This window comes from Cebus imitator, unplaced genomic scaffold, assembly GCF_001604975.1.
Source record: "Cebus imitator isolate Cc_AM_T3 unplaced genomic scaffold, Cebus_imitator-1.0 Scaffold5, whole genome shotgun sequence".
Taxonomy (NCBI): domain Eukaryota; kingdom Metazoa; phylum Chordata; class Mammalia; order Primates; family Cebidae; genus Cebus; species Cebus imitator.
This window is the reverse complement of record NW_016107320.1, coordinates 5,641,333-5,668,804: the sequence shown is the minus strand read 5'-3', so window position 1 is coordinate 5,668,804 and position 27,472 is coordinate 5,641,333. Positions and strand designations below refer to the sequence as shown.

At 37.8% G+C, this 27,472-nt stretch overlaps 1 protein-coding gene across 5 annotated transcripts in view; it reads right to left on the bottom strand.

The window, feature by feature from the left end:
* The window catches only part of RBPMS (RNA binding protein, mRNA processing factor), a 190,345-nt gene that overhangs the window by 63,299 nt on the left and 99,574 nt on the right, over positions 1-27,472 (bottom strand). For all 5 annotated transcript variants that reach the window (XM_017535859.2, XM_017535855.2, XM_037740985.1 and 2 more), the window contains exon 5: positions 4,130-4,280. In XM_017535859.2, coding sequence (XP_017391348.1) covers positions 4,130-4,280 — 151 coding nt within the window. The remainder of the gene's footprint in view (positions 1-4,129; positions 4,281-27,472) is intronic.

Genomic DNA, 27,472 nt, shown 5'->3' with positions numbered 1-27,472 from the left:
GTCTCACAATTATGAGGGACGAAAGGCACATGAATGTACATATTTTTACACATACACACTAACAGTCACTGTGGACTGACTCTGTGGCCCTTATTACTACTGCTGTGTAGCTGAGAAAACTGAGACACAGACAGGTCATAGGTAACTAAACCTAACTTACAAAGCTAGTAAATGACAAAATAAGTAGCCTAGAATTTAAGTCTCTGCTCTATCACTTGATGTACTGTATTGCTAGGGCTGCCATAGTGAAATACCAGAGTGAGGGCTTAAACAATTATTTATTTCCTCACAGTTCTAGAGGCCAGACGCCCAAGATTTAGGTGTTGGTAGGGTTGGTTTCTCCTTAAGTCTCTCTCCTTGCCTTGCAGATGGCTGCCTTGTCCTCTGTCCTTACACGGCCCTTCCTCTGTGTGTATACATACCCGGTGTCTCTTTTTCTTCTTATAAGGACAGCAGTAATATTGGATTAGGGCTCCACCCCTAAGGGCCTCACTTGAACTTCATCATCTCTTTAAAAATCTTATCTCCAAATATGGTTACGTTTTGAGATACTAGGAGCAAAGACTTCATCATATGAATTCTGGGGGACACTATTCAGCCATCACACTTATTTGACGGTGTAACCTCAGGAAACTTATTAGACTTTCTGAGGCCTCAGTTTCTTCAACTGGAAAACAAGTGCTTTTGAGAATCAAATGAGATAATTCACATAAAATGCTTAGCGGAGCACCTGGCACACAGCATCATCACTTTACAGATGAGAAAAACAAAAATCAGAAATAGTAACTTACTCTTTCTTCATCTCCAAAGTAGAGTTCTTATTATGCAATACTACCTTCTTGTACAATCTAATGCACAATCTAGGAGAATTTAATGTAGTTTATAATTCTTCCTCATCTCTTAACCTGATTTCTCAGGTCTTTTAAACTTTATTACATACAAGGAAGAAAAAGAAAAGCTCAAATTAATGATCAATTCTATTAATAAAAACTTAAGCAGGTAGATGTACTACTTTCTTGAAATTGTATGTCAATTTGACTCATCCTTTCTCCTAACTTGCAAAGATAGTTGGCTGCACTCACACTGTGATGACACCTTGGAAGATCAATACCTGCTGTAACTACTAGGAAAGGCAACTCCACGCCTTTTTTTAAAATTAACAAATTATGACTGTACTTTACATTTACGTTGTACTCTTACATGCACTGTATCTATTTAATCGTCAGCCCAATCCTGGGATATTGTTTTATGTAGCTCTCCTAACAATTAGGTACAGAAAGTATTATTCCTATTTTATAGCTGAGGGAATAGCAGCACAACTAAGTTACCTTTTTTTCCTTAAAGGTCACAAAGCTTGTCAATAATTGGCAGAATTACTGACAGTATTCTCACTGACATCTTCTACCCTGAAGCCAAGGTTCTCCACAGCAGGCCACTATCTACTCGGGCAAGTTGCAACACCTAGTTTTCTCACTCTTCATGCCTGGCGCAAATACTCAGCAAATACAGCAGTCTGATTCGGGGGCAATCTTAACTAAGCTGCAGAATCTCTTTTATGTCCTCCATATGGGGCCAAGTTTTTCAGACAACTTTTGACTACCATCAGCTCCCTGGAATGACAGCTCTTTTATAGCAACAACCAACTTCCTTCTTCTCCACAGTCTAGCACACTGGGTGCTCGTTTAAGTTCATTAAGTTCAGATATTCGCGGAGAAATTGAGAGTTCAAGTGAATGTTTGTTGTAAAATCAAAACACAGATCATTCTTCCTTTAGTGATGGCAATGAGTGCTTTTCAATCACTACCATATAAAAACATTAACGAAAAGAAACATTTATAAAAAAAAAAAACCTCTCTCTTAAGGCCTACCACAAAGACTAGCCTTCAGGGCCTTCCCACACCCCAAATTCTGCAATTCCATCATAGTCTACACCTGATAAGTAGTAAAAATAACCAGCTGGAGTACCGATTCTGAGTACAATGCAACTGGATTTGTCCATGTAGAGCCAATGCAATGTTTTTAGTCTTGTAGTGTGCTTCCAGGAAAGCAACAGTTGTATGTGACAAGCAAGTCCCCAGTTCCCAGAGGGAAGTGCAATGGATAATAAAGTTGACCTGAGCCACATTGAACTTGCTCTCATCAAGACATTGTGTCGTAAAAAGGTGCTATATTAAGAGAAATCATGCTAACTTTTATTTTCTTGAGAATACATGGCTGGCTGCTTTGATTTTTTTTTTTTTTTTTTTAACTCCAAATTTGTGTTGCTGTGAACAGTTGGGCAAGTTTTTACCCTGTCATGGAAACTATCTGGCCATTTTTGCACTGTTCTGGTATGCCAGGAAGGGAGGTGAGCAGAGCTTGCCGGAACAGAGTTCTAAGCTCTGTTTGTATGCTCTCTTGTAACTTCAGGGACTTGTGAATGTCCAGTTTCTTCATAATTGTTGCTTTGTATAGCATGTTGTGTCTTGGCTACTACTACCGTCCTGGCTACCTATTTCACAGGGCTGTTGTAGGAGATTCAGAAAAAGTTTTGTGGTCCTGATAAAAAGAGTATCTGTATTCAGCAGATAAATGGAAATGTAAAGTTAAGTATCACCAGCATTACATTTCCTGTCTGAACTAATCTTTTCAAAGAACTCTGAGATCTGAGGCTGGCAAATTCACTAAAAAGGCAAAGAATTGCTTTAGGTTATCTTTGCTAAATCAAGTATCCTAAAAATATTCTTTTTTGATAACTTGATCAAAAAAGAAGAAATTTCAGAGAGAAGAGGCACACAATTGAGTCTGTAGTTCTACAAATAGTCCAATTTCAATATCAGTTTACTCACTATAATATTAAATATATATACCATATACAAAGTATTAAGCTAGATACTATAAAGAATGATGTAAAGAATGTCCTATATCCTTCTGTACTACAAGTACGCTATAAGATGTAACTTTTGTTTAGATTTCCTTCCCAAATAAGCAAAAGTTTCTAGTTTCCCTGAACAAAGAAAGTGGAAGAACAAAATAATTTTTTTCTCTATTATGATTTTCTGGCTTCATAGAAACATTTATTTTAGAACATGCTGGCAGAGTTATCTGTTAGTTTCTACTGATGAGTAGCAGGTTTCTCAATAGTGACTGAGCTACAGAATGGCTGTGACTTCCAAAGAGAATGTGATTAAATCTGACATGCATGACATGGATTTGTGTCCTTCAAATTCAGTACGAAGAGTTAAAATGTTTTATCATCAAAGGAAGAAGACCATGATTCTGTGGTTTACAAAGCAGGAAAAAAAAAGATGGGACAGAAATATTCCAAATAACTTGGAATCCAAGTCACTTGGGTTTCCTTGAACACTCTGCCATATTAAATGACATACGGCTCTGCAATGAAAGGAAGAGTTAAGACCTGTCTCACGCCCCACTTCTGCCACTGACAGAGCTTAATAAAAAAACTTCAGACAATCTTTTAAAGTTATCCAATGAAAGACAGAAATGGTAGTATGGACATATAAAGAAATAAGCTCATTAATGCTGGGTAGAAGACTTGTTGAGCAATTAGCCAGTGTCCTTATCCAATTAAGTTAAAACAGGAAGCCCCAAATTTCTTTAATGTTGTATGGTATTACAGTTTGCTAGATTGACTGTTCCAATACATAAACTCTTTGCATGTGTTTACTTTTCCCCCTAGAGTTATGGCTGAATGGAACCAACTTTGTAAGATCTGCTTCTTTCATTTTTAATATCCTATTTTTCCAAAGCCACTGAGCTGATGTCCTTCAACAAATGGAAATAGTGACTTGCTCTTTTAGTAAAATTTAATTTAGCAAATTAAAGTAAATACTGAGAACCAGGTTTATACCCAAGGCAACTAGGGGCATACTCACAAAGGAAATTTGTAGTACATCAAATGCAATTCTGAAGTTATGGTTCTGTTGAAGCTGAACCATCTTTTGGGACAGCCAATCCCAAACAAGATTGCTGTATTTGGAATTCTGACACCAAGATTGCCTAGACAACCTCTTCACAGAAATGGAAAATAAGACTCAGCCAGCTCCACGTCCCATGGTGTAACCTCACATGCAGCACATGAACAGTTCTTAGTTATTATTATTTCTGAATGAAAAGTAGATTGACTTACATGGCTCTCTGGCAATGAACTGAGGTACAGTGTTGGGCAGAGGGGTACTGGGGTTTGGAGTCCCTACGAGTTTATTCTTGGCCATCTTCGTGTTTGCCTTAGCAAACTCTAGTCGCAGTGTTTGCGGGATTTCAGGATCAAAGCGGATGCCCTTTGGAAATAAAGAACAAATGGAAGATGTTTTCATTTCTTTAGTCAAACCAGAATGGTGACAAAATAAACACCAGTAAACCCTGGTCTATCAGGAAAAAAGGTCATTCTTACTACTTACACAAGTCACATGAAAAACGACAACACAAAGAATCCCAAAAGTCAGTGGGATTTAGTTTACTTAAAAAATTTAGTTACAGATTTTCAATACCCCCTTTTTAGACAAAAACTTTCCAGTTTAAAATTTGAACCAGCAAATTCCTAGCACAGTTACACATTTTAATATATAGTAATTTCAGTTACCTTTGACCCTATTCCTGAAAGTTTATCTAAAACAGATCATATTTAGTAAAATAAATCACAGACATTATGAAAGACAAGTTAGGGCAGGACATGTCTAAGTGGAACCCTTCCACCATTCAAGAATGCCTTCATTATTAAGCATCCAATACCATGAATTCTGGACCCTACGCATCAGAAAGATATCCCAAATAGACTATATTTTAAATGTGCACCCATGGGACCCACTCAGGTCCCATGATTATATGGTGTGGTCTATAAAGGGATTGGAGTCCTGAAAATGAGTCTCCTAAGAACACAGTTGCCATTTAGTGTTCTGAATGTACACACTAAGGCCTGTGGCCTCCAAAGCATCCCCTGCCCCCCACCATTCTTCTTAATGAGCTTCAAGAAAAGTAAGAGCAATATCCACAAAAATAAGCGTCTCTTACTCCAGAGACCAGGATGAACAACTCTGAACTTCACAGGCTCAGCTTCAAGGATACAAGGAAGAGCCTGTGGCTGGATGATAATAGCATCAAGAGGAAATAAGTGGGCAAGGGGAAGGAAAAAGAGGTCCCTAGAAAGGCCTAACAAAAGCTACAGAGCCCTGATCCAGAGGTCCTGGAGTGGGTAGAATTTCTTCATGAGCATGACTCATTCATTCTGAGAAGAAACCAACTGAGGGCCGTAGCAAAAGGGTTGGGGAGAATACCCTTGTGCATACCTAATCAACACCGAAAAGCGAAGACAGTGCCTGTTTTGTGAAACCTAAAAACAAATTTTCTTAAATTGGTGTTGGTTGTATGCGTTTTTTTCTTTTTAAATTTGGGAAACCTCAATATTATTTTGCCAAAAAAGTATACAAGGAAAAACAAAACCAAAACACAAAGCTGCATTCTGAAGCAGGCTGAGGTGAAGTCACAAAGGACCTCACTGAGATGGACCAACTTCCACCCTAACAAAGCTAGTATCACAACAGAATACATCTTTCCAAGAATGGACCTGCAGAACTGTGGTCTCTGCTGGGAGACAAGCACAGTCCTTGGGTGTCATGTACAGGTATGCTGTGGAAGGACTTGCTCATTTGCACCACACTCCATCAGATACACATACAGTAGCAGCAACTTGCCATCAACTTCAGGGCATACTCCCTGGCACTAAACTTGACCAACCTTCCTGTGAAGAAGATACCTCCTAAATCTGAGCTCACATTACCATGAGTCATGTGACCCAGGCCACTGGGGATAACATGAAGAGTATCCCGGGACTTGGTCGTGGTCCTCTAAAGCATCTAGCCTCAGAAAACGAGGCTGCACATGTGAATTCCATGCCTCAGCTCTTCCACTGGTGTTCCAGAATCAACTGAAGCTCCACATAATGTACTTGCCTCTTACACAACCTGGGCTGGTGGCTCAAGTCCTAAAACATGCTGAACTAAGTTTCCCTCACTCCCTGCCCCCTTCTTTATATCCCCTTCCTCCCATCTGAGCCAAAATAACATCAACATCATGTTCCAAATCAAAGTTCCAGCATCCTTATTAAAAAAAAAAAAAAAAAAAAAAGCTCAGAAGTTAAAATGACCTAATTTGTTTGGCAGCTTATTCACAGGCCAGAGGCTTAGAATACAAGCCACATTCCTCTAACATCTTTAGCAGCAATACCATATTTGGTAATCAATATCCTGCTCGGCTAAGTTTCCATCCATAGGGATTAGCCAAGCCAAAAACATTTTAAGTGTTAAGGGTTGATGAAGAGGAGAAAGAGAGGGGCGGGAGAAGGGAGAACACGGAAATGTGTAAGAGAAGAAAGAAAAGATGAAAGAGAGGCAGATAGGAAGACGATGACAAGAGAAAAAACATTCCTTATGTTTTTAATTAAAGCCTACTAAGATTCTTTTCTGGCTACAATTACTTAACATTAAATGCTGTCAGGATAAGATTACTCCCAAGTGAAAGGGTGAACCTGTGCCTTTCAAAATCAACCTTTTCCTTTCTTGCTTTTAATCCACCACTCTTCTCATAATGAACAGAGAACCTTTCTTTTCCAAATGTAAATGGTGTCCTATTTATTAGATGGAACAGAAAGGACAGTTTCTGAGTATCAGTATATTAATTTGCAAATAAATAGCTACTTACAAGCACCCCAATCTGACTGGCTACAGGGACAACCAACAGTCTCAACTGATCCAGGTTCCATATAATCTACAGAGACTGAATTCCCCACCCAGGACAAACTCTGGGAGATAAAGGACACTGCTGAGAAACAATGTGTTCTTGTTAGTCAAGTATACTTAAGAGTGTACCAGGGCAGTTTCATGCCAGGGAGCCAGGGAAGGCACCAGAGGAAGTGATGGAAGAGGAAAAGTTCACCAGGTGCAGTTCAGGAAAGAGCTCAGCAAATTTCTCAGTAACAGGATGCAGAAAGTGGGGTGAGGTGGGAGGGGTCCAGGGTGGGGTGGCTGAACAAGCAGGCTAGGGTGAGATCCCAAAGGATCTCTTATGGGATTATGCTGTGAGTGAGGACTTTGGAGTATGTGCGTGGCTGAGCCATTAGAGTTTTAAAATGGGAGGATAATATGATCACCTTTACATAGTAGATCTGTGATCCTCAAATATTAGCAGAATCAACTTGGAGGACTTGCTAGAGTTTCTGATTCAGTAGCTCTGAGATGGAACCTAAGAATCTGCATTCATAACAAGTTCAGGGTAATGCTGATGCTGCTTGTGCATGGAGCACATTTGAGAATCACAGTGGTTGGCGGTAACTCTAGTGGTGTAGAAAAGACAGACTCAGTGAAGAGACTGGAACAGATCAGACATCACACCATTAGAGCAGCCCGCGAAGAGAAGCTGGGAGAGATGGCTACTGCCCTCTAAGCCTTCTTTGGCAAGGGTACTCAGGAGCCAATGTCTGTGTTCTGTGCCTTTATTCCTCTGATCACAGCTGCCTACTTAAGGGGCAGCTGCAGCAGCCCAAAATGACAAAAACTCTTTTCTCTTAAAAAGATTTCAACCTTGAGCCTATATAGAGACACAGAAAATGGTGTTGACCAAAGTTGATTCACCTTAACAGCCTCTCACTAGAGAAAAAGTCTCCAAATTCCTGTCACTGAGGTCTTCAGAGCACCCTCATGCCTGAAAGAGTCTTGGTTAGTTGGTACAATAAACAGTACTTCAATTCTGTGAACTTCAGGCTCCCAGTGTCCTTACAAATGGTTCTACACTGAGGTCAGTCCATCAGTCCTTGACAATGAGTTTTAGGGACAATGGAATGATTCATTTAGAGAAAAAATGGTTAAAAACAAAGCAGAGCTATACATACATATTGAGAAAGATGCCTATGGCTAGATTAAGTTAAAAAAAAGATACTCAACAATATTTACTAGTATAGGGGTAGAGGAGACTGTATATACATGTGCATGTATACTTCTCTGTTTTAAGTCCAGAAAGATTGAGAATGAGACACCCAATCTGTTAATAGCAGTCAACTTGGTGGCAGGAGTGGGAAAGGGCATAGACTTTTGTACAATTTTGCATCATTTGAAATTTTTACAAATGTGTAATTTGTAAAATCCAACACAGAATTTAAAAATAAAAGGAGAGAGGCAGAATAAGGGATTTCCTACTGGGACACAGCAGTCAACCAGCTATGTTTTAAAAAACTAGTTACTTTTTAAAAAGAACTTTATTCCAAAATAATTTCAGACTTACAGAAATACTGCAGACATACCCTTTGCCCAGATTTCTAAGATGTTAGCATTTTACCACATTTAACACACACACACACACACACACACACGCGCAAGCACACACGCACACAGCGTTTTCCATGAACTGTCATCACTTTAGTCTCCTGGAAGAGTTCTTTAGTGCATACCTTTCATGATCTTGATATTTTTGAAAACTGTAAGCCATTTATTTTGTAGAGTGGCCCTCAATTTGGGTTTATCTATTTTTTTTTGATGGGGGCGTTTAGATTCAGGTTATGTGGTTTTTGGCAGGAAGATCAGAGATGTGTGTCCTGCACAATGCATAATATCAAGAGGCACATAGTGTCACTTTTGTCCCATTACAAGTGATACTAGCTTTGACCATTTGCCAAGTTTCTCTATTGTAAATATACTGTTTTCCCTTTTTAACTAGTAAGTTTCTTAAAGACATATATTTCCAGACTATATAAATATCTTGTTTTTTAAAAAATTACTACTTTCAACACCTATTAATAATTCTTACTAGCAGCAACTGTTACTATTGTAGTTGCCAAATGGTGCTTTGGTAGTCTCTTTGCTCCTTCCCTCTCACCCCTCACCAACCCCTCAAGACAGTCTTGCTCTGTCACCCGGACTACAGTGTGACAGCACAATCTTGACACACTGCAACTCCACCTCCCGGGTTCAAGCAATTCTCCTGCCTCAGCCTCCTGAGTAGCTGGGATTACAGACACCCACCACATCCGGCCTCATTGCTCCTTTTACATACCATGTTATCAGTTTTCGACTCCATGGAAAAGCTCTCCCTTCTGCCCAATTTGTTAATAAATTATTTAATTCAGTAATGACTTACAGAGTTCTATTTTCTTCTATGCTTTGTAATTCATTACTATCATTATTTTGGTGTCCAAGTGTCCCCGAGTTGTGTACACACACTTGCTCTCACATGCAGATCTGCTTCTCTGCATCATATAGAGATATTTAAAATGTATTTCGATGTATTAAAGTTCATACTGATAGCTCCAATTCCAATTTAACACCATTTGGTTTATTCCATTCCTATCATTTGCATATTTGTAACTCCTCTAATATCAAGAATCCTAGCTCTCATTATCTACTACACATTTATTTGCCCAATTCAAAAACACACATTAGTTTCAGAATTGCTAACCAATGCCACTATAAATATCTATTAACTACAACTTAATATTTATTTACAGTTTTTTGTCTTTAAATGTTGCCAACATGTATATTATTTGGATTATTTGTGGGTTAGTTTCCCCATTCCCCCCACCTTTAGTGTGGTTGTATTATTCATTTGTAATACAGTTAGATTCATTTGTTTCTGTTTGTCTTCAATTTGGAGTCTTCCCCCATCCTTGTTGTCTACTCTTTGCCTATGTATTCACAGCAAGTAAAACTATTCTACCATTCCAAAAGTGAAAGCTGATTTATCTTTCTGCTAACCCACTTACGTGTAAGTATTATAAATGTTGACTAAAAGCTGAGGACCTAGGATTCTAACTCCCCTCCCCACCTGCTGTGCCTTCCTGAGATGCTGAACCTCTCCAAGGAAGCTTCTAAGTAATCAAAGGCTCTACCTCCTCTGGGATAGTCATAGGTCACTCCTTTAAGAGCTTCCTATCAGATTCTGCTAGAGCTTCCTACACTCCCGTTCTGATCTTTGATCTAGCAGATCTGAGGCAAATGTACTGAACTAGATGAAACTGTCTTTTATTATAGGATAAAAACAGTAAGGTAGTAAGATCCCACCTGATAAGGTAAAGACTTCTTCAATTGATTCTAACAATCTTTACACTTCCCTTTTCTCCACACCAACTCCAAATGAAAACCCACAGCCAATGAAACTCTTAAATCAAGACCAAATTTGCTACTGGTCCCTCTCTGACCTTGTAATCTAATTAATTTCACTACCTGGACCTTGTTTTATCTCCCCTCCTCCTCACCACCCCAGATCCTCTGAGGGTTAGAGCTCCAAAATGCCTTTTCAGGATTCCCCAGTTAACATCCAGAGCTGCTTCAGAACCTGCTGTTAAATCCTTTAAGACTCAGAGCTCTAGCAGGTGGTAGCTGATCTACCTGGTAACCACTGCTGGCCTTTCTTACCAATTAACTGAACTGTTTACAAATTTCTTTCTCCTTGTCAAAGTGGTGATTTCCATCCTGCCAGGCATAAGACATCAGATAGTATAGTGGGGGCTGAGGTGTGGGAGCAGTGAAGTGATTCCTTTTCAAATTATCAGGAATTACCAAACATTGAACAAGAGTTTAACCACTGCTGATTAAACTCAGCAGTGGGGGGGGAGGGGGGAGAAGGCATACAAAACCACGTCCAAGAGGAAGGAGAAACTCAATTCTCAGGAGTAACTAAAGAGAATGGTATATGCTGCTGATGGTGTGGGTTATTTTTTAGCCATTTATTAGTATATTCAAACTCACTAGGAATATGACTTGGCTGGGCTTTTAATAAACAACTATCTGGATTTCTCAGTCACCACTTGGCTTCTTCCATAAGAAACTGGGTGCTTAAATAACCAGTTTCCTCCTCTACAACTGACTAGAACAAAGTGATAACTAAATCAGTTGAGACAAAGACTGCTATTACCTATTCTTGCACATGTTATACTCAAAAGATTTCAAGTCATAACAGTACATGTGACAGATATGAGCAAGATATTCAGAGGTTGGATGTGGCTTCATTACATTATACTATATTCAAAAGATTTCTTTCATTCAACCACTAAAATGTCTCTTAGTCCTTTGTTGCTAAGTGATCATTAAAGTCTATTTATGACTTAAGTTTCTATTTAACCTATTTAATATTGATTTAACTGAAAAGTCAATGTTCTTACAACCTAACATTCAGCCTTTTAAAGAGTACATTTCAATGACTTCTAGTGTCACAGAACTGTGCGACTATCACCACTTTATAGGTTTAGAAGCTCTTCATTAATAAGAAATTTGACACCTAGCCAGGCATGGGGAGGCGGATCACTTGAGGTCAGGCGCTCAAGACCAGCCTGCCCAACATAGTGAAATCCATTACTACTACTACTACTAGTACTACAACAACAACAACAAAAAAATACATTGATGGTGTTTTTCCTTTGTGGCAAATGGCTGTTTTATTTTGGGGTGATCTTTATAATTTTTTCCCATTATTTACCTGTCCTTAAANCAAGAAAAAATACAAAAAGAAATTTAAAAAGAAAACAGAAAAAAACCCAGAGAAATTAGGCAGTTTCTAATATTTTTTAAAAAAAAAAAAAAAAGAAAGAAAAAAGAAAAAAAGAAAAGAAAAGAAAAAAAGCCAGGCATGGTGGCTCATGCGTAATCCCAGCTACTCAAGAGACTTAGGTGGGAGAATCACTTGAACCCAGTAGGCAGGGGTTGCAGTGAGCTAAGATGGCACTACTGCACTCCAGGCTGGGCAGGACAGCAAGACTCCATCTCAAAAAAAAAAAAAAAAGAGGCCAGGTGCCGTAACTTACGCCTGTAATCCCAGCACTTTGGGAGGTTGAGGTGGGCTGATCACAAGGTCAGAAGATCAAGACCATCCTGGCTAACACAGTTAAACCTCATCTCTTCCAAAAATACAAAACACTTAGCCATGCAGTGGCTTCACTGTTCACTTTATTGTTGAATAGTATTCCATTTTATGGACATACCACAATGTGGTTATCCTTTCATCAACTCATGGCATTGGGCTGTTTCGACTTTTTGGCTGCTGTAAGGCTGCTATACCCATGTACAAATTTTTGTGTGAGCATATGTTTTCAGTTCTCTAGGAGTAAAACTGCTGTCATACATGAAATCTGTGTTAACTTTTTTGAAGAACTGCCAAACTGTTTTCTAAAGCAGTTAAGGCCAGGTGTGGCAGCTCACAGGACTGTCATCTTACTGCTTTGGGAGGCTGAGGTAGGAGGATTTCTTGAGGCCAGAAGTTTGAGACCAATCTGGTCAACACAGTGAAACCTGGGTTCTACTAAAAATAAAAATTAAAACTTAGGCATGCAGGTATGTGCCTGTAGTCCCAGCTACTTGAGAGGCTCAGACAGGAGGATCACTTGAGCCTAGAAGTTCGAGCTTGTAGTGGGCTATGTTGCCACTTTATTCCAGTCTAAGGAGACAGAACTAGACACTGTCTCAAAAATAAACAAAGTAGCTATACCACTTCAATTCATCTACCCATATATGCATCCAAGTACCAGACAGTTGTTATTGCCTTTTTTATTTTAGCCACCCTAATAGGAGTGAAGTGATATCTCATTGTGATTTTGATGTGCATTTCCTTATACTGTTTATATTCTAAAACATTTTATAGAGAGAGCTAAGAATAAAAGTCTTCTACCATTTTCTTTTTTTGAGACAGTCTCACTCTGTCACCTGGGCTGGAGTGCAGTGGCATAATTTTGGGTCACTGCAACCTCTGCCTCCTGGGTTCAAGCACTTCTACAGGTAGGTGTATGTCACCACGCCCACCTGATTTTTTTAAAATTTCTAGTAGCAACGAGATTTTGCCATGTTGGTCAAGTCGGTCTTGAACTCCTGACCTCAAGTGATCTGTCTGCCTCAGCCTCCCAAAGTGCTGGGGTTACAGGCATGAACCACAATAAAAGCCATCTACTATTTTCAGAGAGCATTTTGGTCACAAGAAAAGGAAATATCCTGGGGACCACAAATCTTCCAATAGGAGAAAAGGAAATGAAGTAAAAAGAACTGAGTTTTTTGCCTTTATAGAAGTTAAAAACATAAGTTAGGAATATAACCTATTTCTTAAAATTGATAACCATATGTCATTTCCATCAGAAACTAGGAAGTAAATACATACTTGAGAGAGATTCTAAGCTCTCAAATACTGGTCCAAGATTCAAATATATTTACACTTTTTTTGAATATTGTCAGCTTTCTCTGCCATAGGCATCATGAAACATTCAAGCATATTAGAAACAGAAACAAGGAAAGGTATACGCAAAAGTTTCCCCAGGGGTCTGTGAAAACAATCGTTACATTCACTTGGAGCCTTAAATGACTCCATGATAGGTCACAGACAAACCCGCATTTAAGACTTGCTGAGACAACAGTGTGCTGGTGCGTTAAAAATGAACAAGTAGAAGTTTTCCACCATTTATTAACAACATATTATTGCACTGTAAGTGAAAACTTGTGACACTCAAACTTTTTTTTTTTTTTCTGAGATGGAGTCTTGCTCTGTAGCCCACGCTGGAGTACAGTGGCATGATCTTGCCTCACTGCAACCTCCACCTCCCAGGTTCAAGTGATTCTTTTGCCTCAGCCTCCCGAGTAGCTGGGACTACAGATGCATGCCACCACGCCCAGCTAATTTTTATACTTTTAGTAGAGAGGGAGTTTCACCATATTGGCCAGGCTGGTCTTGAGCTCCTGACCTTGTGATCTGCCCACCTTGGCGTCCCAAAGTGCTGGGATTTCAAGTGTGAGCCACCACGCCCAGCCTCAAACATTTTTAAAATACAAAACTATATAGGAGTAAAGATCACAGGAAAGGGAAGCTGACAGGGAACTGGGTCAGGTTCTCTGATGCTAAGTAATAATGATTTGTCTAAATAAATAATGAAATTCATGAATTTTTAGTACTGAACTTTTGGGGTCATCTAACCTAGTTCTCAGCCATGAGTAGTACTCTTCATTGTCCTTTCCCCCTACTGCTTAGAGGTTGCAGTGATCCAAAATTATGCCACTGCACTCCAGCCCAGGTGACAGAGTGAGACTCTGTCTCAAAAAAACAGTAGAAGCCTTTTATTCTTAGCTCTCTCTATAAAATGTTTTAAAATATAAACAGTATAGAGAAATCCACATTGAAATCACAATGAGATATCTGAGGGCTGTTATATATGTTTTATTATACCTGAGGGCTGTTATGTGCTTTATTCTCAGCTCTCTATAAAATGTTTTAACATATAAACAGTATAGAGAAATGTACATCAAAATCACAATGAGATATCTGAGGGCTATTATACACTGAAGACCATACAGGCATTCATTAGGCAGGAGGCAAGATGATAAAGTCCTACAAGGAGCAGGATTGTCCCATATAATTTAAGAATTCTCATCCAAAATGCCAACAGGCTTCCCAACACTGATTAAAAAAGATCCAGAAAAATAAATTAATTTGCCTAACTTCCCAGCTAACTACGTACAAAATCCACAACACAATCCAATTTTATGATTCCCAATAGAATATGTGTGTGAGAGAGAGAGGACATTACAGTTCTGCTAGGTTTTTTATTTTATAAAGACTACATTGTTTTCAGATAATAACTGAGGCTGTTGTTCAGTTTGCATTGTGATGAAACTTAGGTAGATATGGGTTCCAACAGAGAATGAACAAGTGAGGGAAAGAATCTGCCAGATGTAAACCGTATTTCATACTTTTCCTAAATAAGGGCATTGCTTGCAAAGACATCAGGACTGTTAATACAAAAGCCTGTGCTGCTGGGTTATTGCCCAATGAAAAACTGTATCACACCAATTATGCCTTATTCCTTTTCTTAATCCAACTAACTCCTAGTGCTTGCCCTGGCTTTACCTTAGAAAATACTCTGATTTAGTACTCCTTTTTTCCTTGTCTAAATCAGGCATTTTAAAGTATGTGTCCCTTTCCATTGGCAAAACAGCTATATTGCACTTGGAGAAAGAGACCCCTTCCCCAGGGCTTTCTGTGGTATATGCGGCCATGGAGCCATTCCATGTGATGCTGGGCCATGAGTCCAGGTACGGTTCCTTGCTTGATTACCTAATTCAACCTAACACTTCCAGCTACTGCATTATCTTGTAGCCATTTTTTTTTAAATTTTTAAACTCCTGAATTTAAAAATCTTCATAATTGTTTCTAAACTAGATGTTCCATAAAACGCATTAATATTTTATTCTCTTTTGAAGGTTTTAGTAACAGAAAGAATATGTTTCCATGCCTAGTCTAGAATGTTTCACGGGTTTATCTGATTTCAATCCTGTGTAATTTCTCCTCTGATAATATCTGTAACCAGCTAAGTTATAAAATAATAATCTTGGCCACGACAGAGAAGCCTAATCTAATCCTCATTAACCAGAGGCATAAAAAAATTTTAATATTTCCTAGTGACTAGGGTACTTTTTAAAAAACAATGTGTATCTGGCTTCACTTTTATTCCTGTGAATAAATTGTGGCACTCAAACTCACACACCATCCTACCACTAAGCCAGACTCCTATGGTGAAAACAACACATTGTTTAAGGTAGGATGTACCTGCTCCAATAACAAACTGGGGAAAACCTCATGTCTGCCCCCGAACCTAGAAGTATTAGAAAAGCAACCAGGAGAAGATAGTCTTGGTTAATCAAATCCCCTCCTACAACTGGCAGACATACTGAGAAAACTAGTTGTCTAGGAGTACCACTAGCTGTAGTTAATTATAGTCACAATTTTAAAAGAGACACCCCAACTCAAGGTCACACTCAATATTGTGGAAACTCCCCATGAACAAGAGGCTTACATTGTGACAATCAGGAGTGTAGTCTTCAGAGTCTGACTTCCTAGATTCAAACACTACTCCACTACTGACCTTGGATATACTGTTCAACCTTTCTGTGCTTCAGTTTCCTCTTCTATAAACTGGGTATGAATATAATACATATTTCACAGCATTCATTGTGAAGATTAAATAAAATCTTGCAAATGTCTAGATGAATGCCTGGCATTTGATAAACACTAATCCCTACCACCCAGTGCTTATCAGCTATGGAGCTCCTCTTCCAAATATGAACCAATAGGGATTCTTCTCCTTTGTCCTTTTTGGAGAGGTTCTTCTATTACTTAGAAAGAGAAAGATGAGATTCATACTCTGCTCTGAGACTGCCCCAACTGGGAAGAAGCAGCAGGACACCTGAGCTGCGATCCAGTCTGATGCTGTGTAGTTTCCTTTATTCCCCATGTTTCCCCTACAAGGAGCTGATGTGTGTTCCTCCTTCTCCTGCCTGATGTCTGCTGGTTCACAGTCTTAGCAGCTTTCGGGGGCCTGGCTGATAATTGCAGAGACTGGATTCCCTTTGTAGGAGGAACCGGGCAGATACTTCGAAGGTATCCAGAATCTCCATCTGACTTGACCATCCACCCCAGCTAAATTAGCTCCTTTTCCACTAACACACATTTACTTTTTGTGTTAGCCAACCACCCCTATGTACATAACCAGGCCCTAGGAGAATCTGCTTTGTATAGGATGACTATAAAATCATGACAGGGCCTTTGAAGAAGCTATAAACTCAATCTTTAACATGTCAAGGGAATCAGATTCAAGCAGAGTTTATTTTCTAAAGGGTTGAAAGGGCATGATTGTTTGAACTTTTGCCACTATGTTCTCAAACCATTCTGAAAAGGATGATTGAAAGACCTGGGCCCTGACAATGATAGGAAGGGGCTGTTTCTAAACCAAACACCATCAGTTACCCATTAAAGCAATATTTTACAGTGACACTTTGAAATAGATAATATTACATGGAAAGAAACATAGGCCAGAGTGCAGATGGTGCTCTCTTACTCAGGAATCTTGATGCTAACATTTTTACACTGAGGACTCTAAAGGTAAACAGAAGGTACAGCAGCAGGTCAACTGCTCTGGTAGGCACAGAAACATCCCTTGGAATCCTTAATGCACAAATAACAAATGTGGCGGGTGCTGTCAGCAGTGTGGCACTGCAGAGTCCTTACTGTCTCCTCCTCTCCTGTCTTACTGTTAGGACAATCAATAAACCCATAGGCATACTTCTTTCCCCTTTGCAACTCCTGCTACCTGCTAAATGAAGGCACTCAAAAGCTTTAAGGAAGCAGATACTAGACAATAGCTCTCAATTTAGTTAAATCTTCAACTCTGATAGAGGATCTTGGGGTGATTTGGGGAAAACCTATAACCAAACTTCTAATGGTCCATATCTGCTTAATGTTGGCCCAAGACATTCAAGTCTGATGTCTGTCACTGTCAAGTGACCCCAAAGAAACCTCTGAATTTTGATGGCAAACTTCACAGACTTGGGAAATCAACAGGGTCTCTGCCTCAGTGAAGTACTAACCTGTATTTGACCAAAGTCACATCAAAAATTTCAGGCATGTTGGCATAGAAAACATGCCCTGTCAGTGTGACCATGTAAATGACTTCTGGATTGTGTGATTCATCGCTGTAAAACTCAGATCATAGGCTTAAACCAATGAGTTTGGCACCAAAAAAAAAAAGGAAAGAAAACAATAAAACTGACAAAAGAAATCACAACCTTAGTCTCGAAGAAGCCAGTCTATATTACTGAAATAGGCCAGTCTAGAAAATACTTGGTAACATAGTGTATCCAATGAAAGAGCAGGGGCAAATTCATTATCAACGTTTTTGTGCAAATTCATTATCAATTACAACTTTAAAAATAGCTTGCATCTCTTTTCCTAGCAATGGCAAATTGAGAGAATCACTTTCATTCTTAAGAGCCACGTATGTACCCACACAGCTTCTGCCAAGTACAAATCCCAGGATTAAACTGGGAAGGGATGGGTTTTGAAATACTTACTAATATCATATCCAATTGGTAGATGATGATATAAATTCTTTAAAGATAAAAGGGTTTATTTTTATTTTTTAAAGTCAAAGCATCACTGGTGTTGAGATGACGGTTTCAAGCATGGTGTCAGTTCTTTAAGAAAGGATTAATTATACATAATTACACATTAATCTTCTAATTACTGAAAAGGGAAAGCAACCTACTTTTGCATCCAATACATATTATGCACATATCAGGCAAAATGAGACAACAGATGCGTGCATGTATGAAAACGCTTTATACATTCAAATATAAGTTGAATGATTACTATGTAATTAAAAAGTCTCAGAATTATTTTTAAAAAACAAGTGTGTCTGTGTCCACATGGAAAAGCACATGAAGAAGAATAAGAAGTAAGTCCTACTTGTAAGGTAGGCAGGCTAAGAGAATGCATTTAACATGCTCTTCTTTTAGCTTCACCGTAAGTGCTTGTTAGGTCATTTAAGGACCTATGTTAACTTTCTGTATATGTTTTAAGGATCATTCTGCAAAGTTTACTTTGAGCTTTTATTAGTGGCTGGTGCAGAAGAAAAAAAGCAGGAGGAGGAGGAGAGAAAAGCACTACTGACATAAACAAACTCTACAACTGAAAAAACACAGTTGCCTAAAGTTTCCAAAACCATTTTGAGAAAATTTCTATTTAAAGATCAGACATAGACCACAATAGGCCTCCAAGTATATTTTCAGAATCCTGTTTCTGCTCTCTAGTATTTTAGCAATGAGCCCCCCAGCCCCCAACAAGATCCAGTGAAGCCTTCTCATCCTGAGTGTGCCCAACCAAGTTTAGGTAACGCTAATGAAGTAGAATACCAAGAGCAAGTAGAAAACATGCATTTTCTTGTTTTCCTTCCCCTCCCTGACAGATAATCACCATCTTGATCTGGTTACTAATTTGTAAACTGTATAACTTAACAATAACAAATTTTTAGAAAGAAAAAGCTGTATTACATTTAAAAAATACAATTTTATAACTCAATAGTTTTATATCCTTAACTTCACTAAGGATAAAAATGAGCCATGTATGCCAATAAATTATTTATTGGTCCTCAAAGTCATTTACTAATACCATTTACTAAATTAATCAGTGGGGATTGGGGGGGAGATGTCGCTGATGAATTTCATAAAAATACAGAAATAAGGAAAGAGGGTAAAGTTGCTCCTTAGTCCCATTTTAAAAACACCTCTAACACATACCATCAAATGACTTGCAAGCTCCTTCCAACCGGTAACTTGGGGCTTAGGCACAAGTTAGTTGAAAAGAATGTAAACAGTCAAGTCCAAACTTAGGAGGTTCACTGCAAAGTACTTCCTGTGCTGCACAGGGAGCCAAAACAAAGTGAGGCAAAACGCTCCCCTCTAAGAACTGAAAGATGTGCTCTTCCTCTACTCTAATGAATCCCTGCAATTAGATTACTAGTGATTTAACCAAACTGAGGCTGAGTTTCTCCCTTTCTGCAAAAAGGCTTATCTATACAATAAACTCTAAGTCAGGAATCTCACTGGCTGCTAAACAAGCATTATAATCAATGGATGTTGGGTCTTTGAAACAGATTCAATTAGAATTTGAAATGGAGAAAGATGTGCACAATTAAGGTAAAATAAAAGGGAGATGAGGATATGTTTTTTTGGTTTACAATATGTTATAGGCTTGACAATATTAAGGATAACATTGCAACGGTGTTTCCCTGATGAGCTCCAAGAAAGGAAGGATAATTTTACCATTAACTATAAGTCAGTGTTCAGTCCTTTGTGAAGAGTGTAATTAACTATCAGCATTTTTACCATTACTGAGTGCCAGTGACTTTAAAAATAACCTATCTCGATCAGGTGCAGTGTTCACAGCTGTAATCCCAACACTTTGAGAAGCTGAGGTGAGAGATCACTTGAGGCCAGGAGTTTGATACCAGCCTGGGCAACACAGAGAAACACCACTTCTACAAAACATAAAAAAATTAGCCAGGCCTGGTGGCATGTGTCTGTGGTCCCAGTTATTCGGGAGGCTGAAGTGGGAGGAGCACTTGAGGCCAGGGATTCAAGGCTGTGGTGAGCCACGATCGTACCACTGCACTCCAGCCTGGGCAACAGAGCAAGACCCTGTCTTAACAACAAAATATCAAAAAACCAAGAAAAACACCCACCATCTCATTTAATTTGAACCTTTTACCATTTGAGGTGGCTATGATCAACGGCATAGGAAGGAAAACCAAGGCTTGAGGAAGAGCCCCCAAATCACTAAAGTAAATATACATCAGGACAGCTGGATTGGGACACACTCATGATACTGTTATCAAAACAAACTTCCATTGTTCTCCTCTTAGACTCAATTTACAGATTTAGTACCCATTTACAGGTACAAACTCACTAACACTTGATGTTACGTAGAAATACATAACATCAAGTACACAGTATGGTTTTAAAGTCAGTGTATTAAAATGTTTAATTTTAAGAATAGTTTTAAGTATGTGTTCAGAATTTGTTAAACACCTCAACAGATAAATCAAGAGGAAAGGGTGAAGTTTTGTTAAAATCAACATCTTCCTGCTACAGTAACCTAGGGTGATCCCTAAGCCTAAAAGCCTTTCCTCCATTCATTTTGTCACTCATTTATTTAGCATTCTAAGATGTGTCAACAGCCAAATTGTTTCATACCTGGTTGGTTGGCTTTTCCACAGAGGTGTATCTATGACCTGTAATCTTAAATAACCTTTTCTGCCTTCTATTCAATGTTCTTTTATTTGGATATCATTACATCTGACTTCTAAGTAAATACCTAAATTCTGTGAAACATTATACAGAAATTACTTTGTGTGGATTGTATTTTTATTCATATTTTTCAAAGTACACATAGAAATAATGCTTTTATACTTCACCTGTTTTTGCTTCTTTAAATAACTTGATGTGAATTCCTTTCCACCTAAACTTACTTTCATGTCTGTGTTTACAAATTTAACTCTTTAAGTACTCTGTGTATTTATTCATTCATTTACACATGACTGATGTTTTGTGCAGGGCAAATAAGGAAATAGATTTTTAAAAATTCAAAATACAAGAGAACTTGGTCATAAGTTTATAGTAGAAATTTTCTACCCAACTGCTTTTCTGGGGAAATTATTTTGAACTTTTAAAAACAATAATCCTAAAAATTACCTTGCTGCACAACGGCCAGAAAAATATCTTATATCCTTTTATGCAATGACCAGGTTACTCAAGTCATCACTTAGTTTTTCAAAACGTCCTCTACTGAAACTTAACACTAGATTTTCGGAGAAGAAATTTTAGTCTTAAAAATATACTTCATGGTGTATTTTTCTATAAATATTAGCTTTGTTAACAGATTTTATTATCTTGCAGATCCTAGATTGTCTAATCATGTTCACTGGAAGTTGGTTTTATTCCTCTAGTCTCTTATTATATATTACATATATAATTTTTCATATTCTATAAACATTTACTTTATTTCTTCTTCCTCATTTTACATATAAAAACTTGACGTTGTAATTGTCATTAAAATTTTTAACACATCCATGTAATTATTAAATGTCTAGAAAAAGCAAAAAAGCCTGCATTTAATTATAAAGAAAGAAAATACTTCATATTGTATATACTTGAAAGAGTAAAATAATTAATAATATCAAAACACCTTATTCAATCTTTGAGATGGTTAAGTCCCACCCAACTCCCCAAGGTTTTAAAATGTTTTAACGCATTCCAGTTACAGAGTAAAACCAAGGGTTCTAGCTTTGTGGAGCAAAAGTTCAAATCCTTATGGATTATCAAAAACATTAACCCGGTGTGTGAAAGGGAACTCTGCGGACCCTAGTCATCACCATGATGTGATCATTCACTAAAAGTAAAAGAGAATAAAGATGACAGTGATGTAAGGTGCCAAAATATGCACTACACAACGATCAGTCAAGATAGTCAAGACATTAAGAGTTTTTGGTTCTAAAACTGGCTTGGCATCTTAGCAGCAAAACAAGATCTGACAAAAAACTCACTTTGCACTTCATGTTCCACAAACACTAACTATAGTTTCTATTTACATTTACAATAGAGGCAAATTAGATTCGAAGCATTTTCTGAAATGTCTGAAAAAACATGGAGAAAGGGCAAGGTCAAATAAGGTATTTTTTAAATGGCATGAATTCTAAAATGACCTAAGTTTAAACACACAGATCCTCAAAAAAGGACACAAGGAAAATTCTGAGGGCCCTTTCACACAGTCTTATAATTATTTGATGAAGTGTTTTACACCTAGAGAAGAAATGGATAAACTTGAGATTTCTACATGTACTTATCATTGGAATATACACTTGTTTATGTGTGAGAACCTGTGGCTCTTCTCCTTATTTCCCCAGGGAAAGGATACTTCTAATATTTCCATCGACTTTATTTAAACTTCCTTAAGATTCTTTGTTTTATTTGAGACAGTCTCCCTCTGTCACCCAGGCTGGAGTGCAAGGGTTCGCTCTCGGCTCACTGCAACTTCTGTCTCCCAGGTTTAAGCAATTCTCCTGTCTCAGCCTCTCAAGTAGCTGGAATTACAAGTGCCCACCACTATGCCCAGCTAATTTTTTTGTTTTGTTTTGGTATTTTTAGTAGAGACAGGGTTTTGCCATGTTGGCCAGTATGGTAAAGAGTAGGAGCACTGGACAGAGACAGAGCTGGGATGAATCCTGTTTATTTATATTTATTTATTTATTGAGATGGAGTCTCACTCCGTCACCCAGGCTGGAGTGCAGTGGTGTGATCTCAACTCACTGCAACCTCCACCTCCCAGGTTCAAGCAATTCTCGTGTCTCAGCCTCCCGATTAGCTGGGATTACAGGCGCCTGCCACCATTCCTGGCTAATTTTTGTATTTTTAGTTGAGACAGGGTTTTACCATGTTGGACCAGGCTGGTCTTGAACTCCTGACCTCTGGTGATCCACCCATTTCGGCCTCCCAAAGAGCTAGGATTACAGATGTGGGCCACCGCATCCAGCGAGGTTCTTTTACTAGTGTTTTATTTTATAGTTTTCTACGTAAATGCTTCATAAATTCAAATAACCCACTTAATCTTTTTCAGGCAAACACTGAAGACTGGGAACTCAATTCTTCACACTTAAAAAATGCATCATTTGCTTTTTTCAAAACAACTTTTAACTTACATGCTATTATCATTGTAGGGAGGTTTTGTAACAAAAAATGCAAGGCCACCACGAAGAGCACAGAGACAGAACAAAGAAAATCTGCACAGATTCTAGAACTAAATAATCACACGTTGGTCACTTATTAATTACTGCCTTCTTTTTTAATTGTATATAGGTTAGGAGTCACTTTTGCAGGTATGCCTTTCATGTTGAGTTGATCTCAAATTTCTTTGGGGGGAGCTCACTGGATATGGCTGTTTGTCAAGCTGCAGAGTGCACCCACGTAGTTGAGAAAAACAGAAGGGCCCAACAGCCCCACATCACAGTGGCTTTGTACTGGCACAAGCCTACTTCCCAACCCAGTGACGTCAAATGGCTGCCTTAAAAGTCTGTGAATCAAGAGTTAAGTAGTTATAAACAGATTTAACAGATAAAACACTAGATCAGGCTCATGATCTCATCTGGCAATCCTGCATATTTCCCATCTAAAAGTCCCAGCTGGGATCAGACTAATTGGGCCTCTTTAACTGCTCTCAGCAATACACTAAATGAAACAGAAAATTCCAAAAGTGATAAGAAACATATTGATATAATGTCTGGTGGGGGCCAGGGGAGTTGAGATAGGCCATCTGGATGCTGTATTTGTAAAAAGTTTGATTTGGTGGAAATAATTCACCTAGCTCACAAGCTGTACAAATATTAAGATCAAAAGTCTTAACTTGCACAGGCTGTCAGGAAAACCTGTGATACAGGAAACAGAGACTGTCTAACGAAGCCAAAATGTTTTTGTGTAGCCAGTGCAGGTCTTGATTACCTTGGTATTCTTCCATACTCAATGGTTTATACCAGTACTTCTGGTTAAGAAAATACATTCATGGTACAAGTTTGCCTACAGAGTATTTGCAAATGTTTTGCTTGATTTCCCTTTAACATTTTGGAAGTAAATAATACCATCTCACACTTGAGAAACCTGGTATAGGACTAATGAATTAATGATACCTAACTGTAAAGAACCTTGGTAGTTGGAAAGCTCAAACTATTTAATACAGCAAATTACCTATAAGGCTGTAATCACTGTGATATTTATAAATAAATATAGTGTTTCTTTGAATGCCAGCAATTTATGGAAATGAAGAGCTAAGTTTTTCTGATCTTATCAGCTGTTTTTTCAACATCTGACACTATCAAGTCCTTTCTCAGCGTATTATCTTACAAATTATTAAAGTTTTCTAAAAATTCTCTCTTAACTGCAAATACTATTGAATCAAATTTTTTCAATGTCAAGAAATAATTTAATAATTTATGAATTTTTACTTTATATACACTTTGTTTTTCCATTTATTATTAAGGCTTCTTTGCAATGGAAGTCTGAGTGGCAGCCATTTTACCTCTTCTAAACAAAACTGCTTTTCAACTCTTTATTCCAAAATCTACTTAGACCTTGAAAAAATACCTTTCCTTCAAGTTTTGTCTTACTAAGTGAGTACTCTAAGGGTTGAGTTTTTCCCTGTTCTGTTATTTATTAACAGGTAAAACAAACTGTTTAAGGGTAACACAGTTCCATTAATTAGAACTGTCACCAGAGAAAAGAAATGTTACTTGTCCCTGCTAAAAGAAACATTTTACATCATGTGGGATTCCTAAAGAAATCATAACTACTATTAAAATCAGTCAAAAAGCATTTAGCAAGAATCCATGATCTCTTCATATCTACTAGAATGGTTATAATTTTAAAAACAGGAACAAGATTTAGAGATCATATGGAGAAAGTATACATTGCTGGTGAGAACGCAAAATGGTGCAACCACCATGGAAAACAGTCACAAACAAAACTAAACAAAAAGCTAACACATGATCACCATATGACCCAGAAATTCTACTTCTAAGTATACACCAAAAGGAATTTAACAGATTCAGATACTTATCATCAATGTTCACTGCAGCCTTATGCACAACAGCCAAAAGGTGGAAACAATTTAAGTGTCTATCAACAAATGAATAAACAAAATGTACATATCCATACAATAAACTTTATTCAGATATAAAAAGGAATTCGATTCTGGTAAATGCCACATTGTGGATGAACCTCAAAAACATTATGCTGAGAAAGAGAAGCCAGAAGCAAAAGGATAAATATTTCATTATTTAAAATAGGCAAATTAACAGAGAAAGCAAGCAGATTAGAGATTACCAGGGGCTGGGGAAAGGGAGAATGGGGAGGTATTTCCTGCATATTGGCTACAGAGTTTCTGCTTTGGGTTGATTAAAAAGTTTGGAAATAGTGGTAATGACTGAACAAAATGGTGAATATAAATACCAAGAAAGCGTATGTTTAAAAGTCATTAAAATGGTAAGATTTTAAATGTATTTTACCATAATTTTAAAAAATTGGCTGGGCGCCACGGCTCACGCCTGTAATCCCAGCATTTTGGGAGGCCGAGGCGGGCGGATCACAAGGTCAAGAAATTGAGACCATCTTGGCCAACATGGTGAAACCCCATCTCTATTTTTAATTAAAAAAAAAAAAATTAATGTAACATACCAAAAGCCATTGAATTGAGTATTTTAAACAAGCGGATCATATGCAAATTATATCTCAAGAACTATCTGGAAAAAACACTGAACTTGGAGGTTCACTGATAACTGAAGATCACTTAGATTAATGAGTATAGTTTGAGAGTAAAGCAAATTACACTAGCCTAAGCAATGTTTAGTTACGAAGGCATTTTGCAGTGATAAACATAGACTTCTCTAGTTCTCTCATAATAAATTATAATATAGTCTAAGATAAAATATAGCCCAATAACAACTATACAAAATCAGCGAAGGAAGGATAGCAAATGAATGACACATATACTAAAGAGTCTACAACTTTTTAAAGTAATGACCAATTTCCAAACACCCAGTAAAACAAGAGGATGCCATAACAGGCACTGTCTTGTTTCACTATTGTCTTGTCTTACTGGAGTTTGGAAATTGGTCATTACAGAGATCATGCATAGATTAACAGAGATAATGCATAAGCTTGATGAATTGAAGGTTAACTACAAATCATTCTCCTTTATTAAAACAAGATTCCTACTAGACAACAATGACAATTTGAGGTCCTCTCCGTTGCGGGGAATAGCTAGAGATGGTTTACTCCCTCATCTGTTGGGGATCTTTACCCTTCAACATGCTCTGCTTCCTGTGTTCCTTTTAAAATTTTCCACAAATCAGAATTTTCCCTAAACCTAGCTAATTCCCTATATTAGTGTATTTAATTTACTTTCCAAAATTATAAACAAGTCCTAAAAATAATTCGATACTTAAGATTGTCAGTGCCCCCTTCCTTTAGCTCAGAAATTCAAAATAGGTACAGAAATTACAAAGTGAGTGAAAGACAAAGAATAGGTCAGATATTTTGCTGTCAGGTTAAAGAATGGATGGGGTTTCTAATGATGTGGATTAATGGGACCAAAGATAACCTGAAAAGAAGTCTGGGTTTGGGTTATTTTTTGCCTAACTTTGGACTTTTTGCTATAGAAACAAAACATACTGTATTTAACTTTAGAAGGTTTGAGTAATTCCCCGATTAAAGTTCAGTGTTACCACTTAATTCAATTTGAGCATGTTTTTCCACAAAGTTATCAAAATGAATGAAGCCCAGTCCAAAAATGGAAGAAAATATTCTAAAAATCAGTCATTTTGAGAAAAAGCTAATCATTAATACTAACAACTGAACCAGATAGCAATCAAGACAGAAACAACAAAAAGAAAAGCTCCAAACATGGAGAAGTGGTTCATAATACTGAACTATTCTACACAGAGAAACTTATGGGATTCAGGTGTATGTTTCTCAATAGTGGAATAAAACAAAACATTACAACATTGAGTCTCTCCAAAGGAATGTAAGAAAATGTTGTTAAACGAACCCTGGACAGATGACATAAGGGGAGAAAATTTTGTCATGGCTACATGCATCGTATGTTTTTAACTCATCAACTAGAATAGATAACCCTGAAAAGAGCCTAATATGTTGGGCCACAAAGAATACACCTATGAGCTTCATGATTAAATACATTCCCTTGAATAAGTCTGCTCCACGGTCACATACCAAACTTTATGTTGGCAATTTATCGTGGACAATGTGAATTAAACAGTCTGTCACTGCCACAAGGAAAAATGCAGCAACATCCCATGTACAAAGCAAGCAAAAAGATGCTGTATAAAATGGACAGGGATGAGATGCAGGAAGTTTACTTTTAGTTGCCTCCTCGTTGGAGCTCTAAACCTATACATGCTGACTCAATTACCCATCCTCTCTAGGTCTACTTCCCTAACTATAACATTAGGAAGATTTCTTTTTTTTTTTTTCTTCCTTACTGTATTGTAACATGTTTATTAAGGATCAACCCCTATCAGTACTCAACATTAGGAAGATTTCTTTTTTTTTTTTTTTTTTTTTTTTTT